General features: G+C 40.8%; 1 protein-coding gene across 1 annotated transcript in view; it reads right to left on the reverse strand.

Moving 5' to 3' along the window:
• Nucleotides 1-11,112, reverse strand: part of TRIM44 (tripartite motif containing 44) — a 143,110-nt gene extending 131,998 nt beyond the window's left edge. Inside the window, exon 1 of the mRNA XM_055281922.2 lies at nt 10,086-11,112. Within this exon, the coding sequence (XP_055137897.1) occupies nt 10,086-10,754 (669 nt within the window). The 5' untranslated portion in view covers nt 10,755-11,112. The remainder of the gene's footprint in view (nt 1-10,085) is intronic.
• Nucleotides 11,113-11,422: the final 310 nt, after the last annotated feature.

An 11,422-nucleotide genomic window follows, 5' to 3' on the forward strand; every position in this document is an offset into this window, starting at 1 on the left:
GTATGTCAATGAACAGGCAGGCAGGGTAACCTCCCTGTCAAGAGTTGTGGTCAAGACAATGGTGACAGAGGCTCAAGAGTCCTTTATCACCAGAGGAGCCTAAGAATAAGCCTACTGCATCAGCAACCTTACCCAAAAAATCAATTGCCTAACAGCATAAAATGCCTATGAACTCATCCTATTTTGATTGAAAGGCCAGGAAAGAGAAAAAGAGGGCACCGGGCTTTTAGGAGAGAGAGTAGAGAAAGCGTGGACCTTTTCTCTCAAAAGTTGATTGTTCAGACCACTGGCTAAGCATTCTAGTCCTTTAATGAAACTCCATCACCATCAATGTTAAATCCCCTGAAAAATCTAACTAACGTAAAATAATCTCATATTCCCTCCATAGAGCAGTATTTTCATCTGTGCTAACAACACATTCAATTGCTAGAACAATGCCATTCTCTCATTTACAGAGCCAACTAACCTTTCTATGAGGAGTTGTTCATATACACCAAACCAATTGTCTCTGCCATGAATAAAATCACTGGACTCTACACAGTAGCATCGAATGGTAACACAATAGGAAAATTTCCCTAGACCTTCACAGGATGTCGTAATTCAGGTCTCCGCCCAATGTCATATGCTCAGAGATGCCTTCTATAACACATCTTATCAAAAAGTAACCTATCCTGCCACACCAACTCATTCTTACATTACCATGATTTATTGTTTTCATAGCATATAACACCATCCAAAATTACTCTACTATTTCTTTCCCACTGTAGACAGTGAATTCCAAAAAGCTAGAGCCCTACCTGTCTAGTTCACTGCATACTTCCAAGACTTTTTACAGGTTAAGAAAGTATATTTTGATTGGAAATCCCAGAACTGCAGGCCTCACATAAACTTTCTACAGAACTATGCAGGGGTGGCTCCAACTAATGACAGCATGCCATCCCCTTTACCTTGGTCTTAGCTTTTGTCTTATTCTGTACAAATAAATAAGATACTGGTTGAACCACTATGTATGCCAGTGCTACAAACTCTAATTAGAAGGTGACCTATATCTCTTCAGCAAGAATAAAAAATAAAAAATATAAATAGATACATTACAGCAAGCCTTCAACCTTCTGTCTCCCTGCGAGAGCTTCTTCTATGAGCTGACTGAAAAGCCAGATTCACTGACCACTATGGAATACGCTACGGCATACCTCCAGCCCCTCGAGAATCACAGCTATATCCTTCCATCCACCCAGATACCAATGTTCCTCAGTCACTCCCCAAGCAGTTGTTCCTCTTATCACTTAACCAAACATTCTCCCCATATACCCATCTTAAAAGCAAAGGGTGTGGCTTAAAAACCTTTGGATCTGTCTTTAGAAAAGCCATGTTTAAGAACTCCACAAATGCTATATATTTACTGAATTCTGCCAACGACTTCTCCCTTTGCCACTTCGTAAGAATCTACCTTTTCTTCAGGTGATCTTGGGGCAAACTAGACAAGTGGTTTTTAAACCACAGGACATGACAATTAGTGTGCCATGAAATCAATTTAGTGGGAGGGTCCAGAATTTTTTTTTTTAACAGACTAGAAGAGAAACAGAACATATCGTATGTAGTAAGGCGAATGGTGTTCCATTTGAGTTAAAGGGGTATGTGTAGTGGGTGGCTGTGTGTATAAAGGCGATTACAGTATAAAATATATTTCCTCTACTGTAGATTGTGTTCAAAATAATTTTTAAAATTACTAGACTACTGAGTATATCTAAAGCACTTTTATTGTTCAACATAAAAATTCATTAAATGTAGCTCTGAATGCAAATTCCCTTGACAATGTAAGAATTTTCATATGAATAAATCCATAAGCCAGATCAAGCTCCTTTGTCAGACCCAGTGACCCATTTTCGTAGCCAGAAATTATGGTCAGAGTAAGAGAATCCCACATATCTGAGATGACAAGTCATGACTCAGGTAAGAAGTCATAAATTGGGCTGCGTAACTATTTTTCTATGATAAAGCTAAAGATTAGGCTCAGTTCAAACTTGGACCCACAAAATCTTCTGGAGACCAAATGCCACGGACCAAAACTGCAATACAGCAACGTCCAGGAGAAAAGAAAGAACAGTACTTCAAGTGACTAAATGCTGATCTTGCCCCTTCAAGATGTTCACTCAGTCTATTTGGCCTAGCAGGTTGTCTCCATCCCTAATCCCCTCTTGCTGTAGGATCACCCTGTTTTTCTGCTCATTCTGGCCTACTCTGAAGTTTGCTTTTTCTCTAAATGTCAGCAGACTTTGGCAACAACTTGGCCTTCTATTGCCAATACCAGCCACTGACAGCCTGGTTAAACACTGAGGTATCAAAACATGAATTGTACAAATTCCTCTCAATTCTAAACTTGTATAATTAGCCTCCTTAATAATAATAAGAAGAGCTAACATTTAGTGAGCACTAACAATGTGTTAAGCATTGTTAAAGTCTCTTAATCACCCACAAAGTCATTTCATTCTCACAAAAGTTCTATTTTATCTCTTATCATTATGCCCATTTTAGAAATACAGAAACAAGAACAAACTATAATATAACTTGCCTAAGGTCAAAAAGTGGTAGAGCGAGGATATTTCCTGTCCCTCTCTAATCCTGTATTATTTTTTACTTTTCATTTATAATACTTATTACACGTTTGCTTATTTGTTCTTTTCTACTTCCTTCCAATAGAATGTAAGCTCTGACAGAAGCACAGACTTTCATTTTGTTCACTGCTATATTCCCAATACTTAGAAAGTACCTAAACTCAGTTGATTCTCAATAAATACTTGCTGAATGAATGAATGCAGTATAACAACAATCCTCTTCTTTTGCCCATCATCCCACTGAGCCACTTTTACCGTTGCAAGATATTCTCTTGCCAATAAGTAAATGTACATTGCACTCAAAACATCTGAAACCAGAGAACTGAAACTAGAGCTGCCATCAAGCTCATATCTTTATTGAATCAAAATGAGCAGCTTCTCACCCTAGCTACCTAACAGAGCAAATGTCATGCTCTTTCTCAGGAAAATAAAGAAGATATTACTCCAGTCTTTACAATTCCTTCAAACACAACATCTGGCATTAAATGAAAAACTGTGAGACATGACAAGAATCAGAAAAATGTAACATACAATCAAGTATGATTCCCAAAAAGATCCAGAGAAACAGATCTCTAAAAAAATAACCAAATTGACATTCTAAAGTTGAAAAACATGGTATCTTAAATTAAGAATTTAATGACACTCAGTGGAGTATTTCCAGCTGATATATATATGAAGAATGAAGCAAATCTATAGAGTGATTTCCAAGACATACTAAGTGTAAAAAACAAAGCGTAAAATAATATTATATTCTCCCAAAACCCTGTTAACTCCAGTTTTGCCATAAGAAAAAACACCAGACAAATCCAAATCACAGAACATTCTACAAAATACCTGACTAGCACTACTTAATACTATCAAGATCATCCAAAACAAGGAAATGTAATGTGAAGTCCTGGATAGAATCGTGGTACAGAAGTCATCAGAGGAAAAACTAGTGACATTCAGTGAAGTCTATAGTTCAGTTAGTAATGTTCTAACATTAGGATAAGCAGAGTACACAAAGCAGTTCTTGATCTGAGAACATATACTGAGCCCAAGAAAGTAGGCTGTGCATTTGGTTAGTAGAAAGTGAGGTGTGAGGGGAGTATGGGATAACAGAAAGCAAAGCCTATGGCATGCTCAGAGTAAAACATTTAAAGGACGGCCAGGCACGGTGGCTCATGCGTGTAATCCCAGCACTTTGGGAAGCCAAGGCGGGTGGATCATCTGAGGTCAGGAGTTTGAGACCAGCCTGGCCAACATGGTGAAACCCGGTATCTACTAAAACTACAAAAAATCAGGCGGGCATGGTGGCACATGCCTGTAGTCCCTACTACTTGAGAGGCGGAGGTTGCAGTGAGCCAAGATCGCGCTACTGCACTCCATCCTGGGCAACAGAATGAGACTCTATCTTAACAACAACAACAAACAAACAGAAAAACCATTTAAAGGAGATCCTTTCTGGCCAGGTGTGGTGGCTTATGCCTATAATCCCAGCACTTTGGGATTTAGGAAACCAAGGCAGGTGGATCACCTGAGGCCAGGAGTTCAAGACCAATCTGGCCAACATGGTGAAACCCCATCTCTACTAGAAATACAAAAAATTAGCTGGGCATGGTGGTGGGTGCCTGTAGTCCCAGCTACTCAGGAGGCTGAGGTAGGAGAATCACTTGAATCTGGGAGGCAGAGGTTGCAGTGAGCCAAGATGGAGCCACTGCACTCCAGCCTGGGCGACAAGAGCGAAACTTCGTCTCTAAATAAATTAATAAATAAACAAAGGGGATCCTTTCCATATAGACTTGGGACCCTCTCACCTTTCCACCCTGCTAAGGGGTAAAATCTCAGAGTAAAAGCAAACTAAACTTGTCACTATCCAAACATCCAAAGGGGAAGGTAGAGAGGTTAACAAAACAGAGAGGGGGAAAAAATGAAAGAAAATCTCTAAGATGTGGGCAAGGTCTTCCTGAAAGTTTGGTCCAAGAAACCTCAAGAAATTAATTTAGTAGAAGGGGATTCTAAACAAGTTGTACTCTCAGGCCTTAGCAGAATCAAACTCAAATCCTCTCTCGAAGTATGCAGCTTCATGCAAGATTTGGAAAAGTCCCAAAGGAGTTTTTAAAAGGCAATGAGAAGCTGCACAGCTACATAGAACCTAGCACAAAAAGAAATAAAAACATGAAACATGAAAAAATAAAAACAGCAGCAAAAAGATGTCCACAAAGTCTTCACATACTAGAATTATCAGAGGCAGATTATCAATCAATATGCCTACAGTTCTTAAAGGAATAGCTAAGACAGCTACAGAATGAAAAAAAAAAAAGAATTATGATTCACAAATTTATACTAGCACATTTGAAAATTTAGATAAAATGGACAAACGTCTGAGAAAATGTAACTTACCAAAACTGACCTAAGAAGAAATAGACAACCTAGACAGACCTATGACTATTAAAGAAATTGAGTCCATAGTCAAAAATACTAAGTAAAACAATAATACCCAGCAATCCCACTACTGGGTATACACCCAAAGGAAAATAGATCATTCTATCATACAGATACACACACGTGTATGTTCACTGCAGTGCTATTCACAATAGCTAAGACATTGAATCAACTTAAATGCCCATCAGTGATAGACTGGATTAAGAAAATGTGGTACATATACCATGGAATACTATGCAGCCATAAAAAGGAATCAGATCATGTCCTTTGCAGGGACATGGATGGAGCCAGAAGCCATTATCCTCAGCAAACTAATGCAGGAACAGAAAACCAAATGCTGCATCTTCTCACTTATAAGTGGGAACTGAATGATAAGAACATATGACACATGGTGGGGAATAACATACACTGGAGCCTGTCAGTGGATAGGGGGTGGGAGGAAGGAGAGCATCAGAAAGAATAGCTAATGGATGCTGGGCTTAATACCTAAGTAATGGGATGATCTGTGCAGCAAACCAGCATGGCACACGTTTACCTATGTAACAAACCTGCACATCCTGCACATGTACCCCAGAACTTAAAAGTTTGAAACTAAAAATAATAATAAAATGTTGGTGATCAGTTAAAAAATGTAAAACCAAAAAACAAAACAAAACAAAACATCAATAATAAACCAATAATAAACCAACTCTCCCTTCCCCCTTCACTCTCTCCAGGAACAGATGGCTTCCATGGTCAGTTCTACCAATCACTCTAGGAAGAAATATTTCAATCTTTCACAAATACTTCCAGACCATTAAAAGAGAGAAAGAATATATAAGAAACACTACACTCTGCCTCAGACTATGAAGCCAAACTTTGATAGCAAAATCTCATGAGAACAGTAAAAGAACAATGATAGGCCAATTTCTCCCATAAATATAAATGAAAAAAAACTACATAAATTATTAATAAGCCAAATCTAAAAACATAAGGCTACTTCATTATTACCAAGTTGGGTCAAGGATATCCCAGAAATGCTAGTCTTTCTGCTTTAATTATAAAATACAACAATACGAAGAGATGAAAGTAAGACCATATATATGCACACACCTATATTTGCAGAAAGAAACACCTGAAGGGTAACCAAAAAACTAATAAAAATAGTTACTGGCCAGGCACGGCCTGTAATCCCACAGCTGTAGGAGGTTGAGGCGGGAGGACTGCTTGAGACTAGGAGTTCAAGACCAACTTGGGCAACATAGCAAGACACCCATCTCTACAAAATAAAAAAATAAATAGAATTAGCCAGGCATGGTGGCACACCTGTAGTCCTAGCAACTCAGGATGCTCAGGTGGGAGGATTGCTTAAGCCCAGGAATTTGAGATTACAGTGAGCTATGCTCCCACCACTGCACTCCAGCCTGAGCAACAGAGTAAGATCCTGTTTCGAAGAAAAAAACAAGTAGTTACCAACAGCTGGTAGAAGAATCAGGTGAAAAGGGCACAGACTTTTGAGGCATGTGAACATATCACTGATTTTTAAATTTAACTTTAATAAGTAAATCAATTAATGCAATTCATCATCATAACACAGTAAAAGAGAAAATCACATGATCATCCCAAAAGATGCAAAAAAAGCATTTGATATTAAGTAACCAATCAAAATTCAGAAAAACTTAGCAAACCAGGACTAGAATTTTTTTAAACTGATAAAACATATCCATTTTCAAAAACCATAGAACATATCACTTATTTGTGCAATGTTATCAATTATTGCTAGACTAGGAACAAGGCCAGAATACCCACCAACCACATCCATTCAACATAATACTCGGGGTGCTATCCAATGCAGTAAGGCAAGAAAAACAAATAACAGATACAAGGATTGAAAAGAAACAAACAAAAAGCATCTCTCTTCACATAATACAATCAAGTATGTAGAATACATCTACAGATAAATTATTAGGATATGTAAGATAATTCAGCAGATAGATTACAAAAAAATCAATATATAAAAGTTAATCATATTCCTATATTCAATTAGAAAACAAAACTTAAAACCATTTATTTCTATTTTAGAGATAGGGTCTTGCTCTGTTGACCATGCTGGAGGGAAGTGGTAGGATCATAACTCACTGCAGCCTCAAACTCCTAGACTCAAGCAATCCTCCCACCTCAGCCTTCCATAGAGCTGACAGGTGTGAGCCACTGTGCCTGGCTCATACTTTCTACAATACTATAAAATTATGAGGTATCTAGGAATAAATTTTACAATGATGTGAAAAATCTTTCAGGAAAAAAATATAAAACTTTACTGCAAAGCAATAAAAAAGACCTAAATGAATGAATCAGAAGACTTCATGTTGTAATGATATTAATTCTCCCTATATTGGCTTATAAATTTAATATCCAAAAACACTCCTGCAAGCTTTTTAATACTATGATTCTAAGAAATATAAAGGGCCAAAACTGGCCAACACACTCTTGTAGGACAAGATGGAAGGTCCTGCTTTACCAGATATTAAGACATATTATAAAGGGATGATAACTGAGAAAACATGCTGTTCACACAGGGATATACTAACAGATAAACGGTAGAGAACAGAAGAACCAAGAAACACATTCACACACATTATGGGCACTTGATATACGACAGGTGGGACAGCAAATCAGTGCACAAAAGAAGGGCTTTTCAATAAACACAGCAACAGCAATTGGCTATCTGTATGGAGAAAAAATGAAATTGAGCCCCTACTTCTACTACACAAAAATCAATACAAAGTAGAACAAGACACAAAAAGCACTAATCATAAGGAAAAGTACTGATAAGTTTTACCACATTAAAATGAAGAGCTTCTATTCAAGGCACAACTTTTTTAAAAAGAAAAACCACATAGAAGATATTTGCAACCCACATAGAAAAAACAAAAAAAAAAATCAGAAACAAATATATAGCTGGGCACGGTGGCTAACACCTATAATCCCAACACTGGCAGGCAGATCACTTGAGGTCAGGAGTTCAAGACCAGCCTGGTCAACATGGCAAAACTGTCTCTACTAAAAAAAAAAATACAAAAATTAGCTGGGCATGGTGGCGTGTGCCTGTAATCCCAGTTACTCAGATGGCTGAGGCAGGAGAATTGTTTGAACCTGGGAGGCGCAGGTTCCAGTGAGCTGAGATCTAGCCACTGTACTTCAGCCTGGGCAACAGAGCAAGACTCTATCTCAAAAAAAAAAAAATATATATATATATATATATATACACATATATATAAACTCACATAATGAGAAAAGACAACTCAATAGAAAAATGGGCAAAAGAACTGACTAGGTACTTCACAAAGGAAATATAAAAGATCTTCAAAGTCATTAGTAATCAGAGGAATGAAAATTAAAACCGCAATAAAATACCATTACATAGCCACAAGATTGACAAAAATTAAAAATACTGTAATAGCAAGTTTTGAAGATACAGAGTAACAGGAACTCTCATACACTCATCATAGTGATTCAAACTGGTACAACCACTCTGGAAAATAGTTAGCAACATGTAGTATTACTGAAGATATGCACAGCCTCTGACACAGCAATTTCACTCCTGCGTTTATATTCCACTTAAATGTATGTAAATGTACACCAAGACATGACCAAGAATATTTACACTTACATTGTTTGTAACAGCCCGATGCTCCCAAACCTGGGAACAAATCAAATGACCATCTATGACAGAATAGATAACTTGTGGCATATTCATAAAATGGAATTCGAAATAGTAATGAAAGTGAATAAACTACAGCCACCCATAGGATGACTCTCACAAACACAATGTTGAGAAAATGAAGCAAAACCCAGAAGAATGCATGATAAAAATATGATACCCATAGTGTCAAGTTCAAATAAGTTTAGGAATGCATACATATGGAGTAAAAGCATAAAGGTAAGCAAGGAAATGATCACAGAAGTCAAGATTATGCTTACTTATCCAGAAGACAGATGGTTGTAATTGGAAAAGGTATGGGGGAAAGGCTTCAATATTGCTGGTAATGTTCTATTTCTTAATCTGGATGGAGACTACCTCAGTATTTGTTTTATAATTATTTGTTACACTGTAAGTTTTTACACACTTTCTGAATGTGCATTTTACAATTATAAATAAGGACTAAGAAAGGGAAAACCTAATACAGAGGATCTTCACTCTCAAGGTATTTGTTATCCCAATGCCAGCTATTCCCTATTCAGGGAAGCAAAAGTCATCACAATATGACAATGCTCGCTAATACAGATTACTTAATGAACTGACCACTCCACTCAAAATTTCCCCCCTCCCTCCCCGATTAACACCAGCAGTTTCTTTCAACGATAGTAAACATCCACAATACGAATAAAAGGCGCATCGTCTGCAAATTCATTCATTCAACAAATATTTCCTAAGTGTCCTCTGTTCTGGGGAACAAGTAGGGTCCACGACAGACAAAGATCCAGACAGAGGACATGGGAACTTCCACTCCCACCCCAATTTGGCCTCCATCTTCTTACCCTCCTTTTCTACTAAGTTTCAAACACGAAGAATCTAAAATGAACTCGGGGCACATATGAAGTTACTATTAGAACTATTTTGTTAGTCTTTTCAATGCAGACGTATCACTTGCTTGGATTCATGTGGCAAAATCCTATTTCCCATGTTTTCAAGTAGGCAAAAAGATTGCCTTATCAGGAGCCCTAGCACAAAGCACCAGTTTCAACAATACTGATGCTGTGGAAATTGGCCTAAGTGGAGTCAACACTCCCAAGAAATGCTTTACTTGGGATCCACAGACCAGAAACTTGCAATTTTCTAAACATTGTATACTAGATTTTGTGTGTGCATGTATTTTCTCAGGTCAGAGTCCAGAACTTTCATCAGATTCTCAAAGGAGTTCAACCAAAAAGGGTGAATAAGAACTGCTCCCAAAAAGTTGGAAAGACTAGCTTCTTAGGGACACAGTGAGGTCACAGCCAGGCCACCTGAGTTGAAACCCAGGTGTCCTGACCCCTAGGCTTATGCTGTGACGGCCCAATACTTACTCTTAATTCTTCAAAGGCTTCGTCTAGGGTGGAGAGTTGGTGGCCCTGGTGAGCCCCAATGACTGGACACAGGACACAGATCAGCTGCCTATCTTCCTGGCAATAGGTGCTCAAATCGAGCCCATGGTCCGGACACTTCCTCTTGGCCACTCTCTCTGCTTCCATTTCTATTTCTGGGTCAAATTCACTTTCTGCCTCAGTTTCTCCCTCCGCCTCGGATTCCCCTTCTTCTTGGTTGTCTTCTTCGGCCTCGCTTTCTTGCTCATCCTCCATTTCTTCCTCGCTGTCTTCTTCACTCTCTTCATCACTCTCATCCTCACTCTCTTCCTCTGTCTCGCTCTCTTCCTCTGACTCGCTCTCTTCCTCCGACTCACTCTCTTCCCCTGCCTCGCTTTCTATCTCCCTCTCCTGCTCCACTTTGACCTCCGCTTCTTCCTTCCCCGCCCCCTCTCCGTCAGCTGGCGGGGTCCAGGCCTGGGCGCCGTGGACGTATTCGGCCAGGTGGTGACTGAGGAACTTCTGCCTGTGCTCCTCGGCATGGCGGCGGCAGTAGCAGAAGCCGCATTCTCGGCACACTTCTTCGGCCCCCGGAGCCTCGTCGGGCTCGCACTCGTCACACGTGCCGTCGTGAGGCAGCTCCTCGAAGGCCGCGCCCACTCCAGAGGCCATGTGGGTGCTGTGACGCGGCCCAGGCCTCGGGGCCTCGGGGCTCGCCGCCTTCCTTCCGCGCGGCCTCCTCACTTCCTCCTCCCGCCCCGGGTCCCTTCCTCGGGAGTCGCCGCCCGCCTGGACCTCGCCGCGTCTCGAAGCAGGACCTGGGGCCGCGGCAGCCCCTGCCCAGGCGGAGCAGCAAAGACCCTTTCCGCCGGCTCGGCCTGCTCCGCTCTGTCCCTGCGCTTCCTCTGCCGCGCAGGGCACTTCCGGCGCGGCCACCCGGCGCCCCCGTCGGCCCCCGCGTGGCGCCGCCCGCTCAGCCTCCCGCTACTCGGGCGAGATCGCGGCCGCCGCCGGCCCCCGCGCCGCCCCGGTTCCACTTTCCCTTTCCCCGTCAGGAGGCCTCCTTTTACTTCCTGAGTCATTTAAAGTGGCAATGACCCTTTTCTGCTTTTCCCGCGGGGCTCAGCTCCGCCGCTCCAAATCTCAGCGTGCCTTGGAGGAGGAGGAGGGAGAAGGAGGATGGGGGAAGTCTGTTACTCTCTCCAGAGGCGGGAATTGGGCTCCACCTCCCCCATTCCCTCCCTGGAAGTGTCAACCTGAGTTTTCAAGGCCACTAGGCTGGTGTCCCTGTGCATTTCAGTCTTTTTTTGTGCCAATTTGTCGCCGCCCGTCACAGCCCC

This window comes from Symphalangus syndactylus, chromosome 6 (assembly GCF_028878055.3).
Source record: "Symphalangus syndactylus isolate Jambi chromosome 6, NHGRI_mSymSyn1-v2.1_pri, whole genome shotgun sequence".
NCBI lineage: Eukaryota > Metazoa > Chordata > Mammalia > Primates > Hylobatidae > Symphalangus > Symphalangus syndactylus.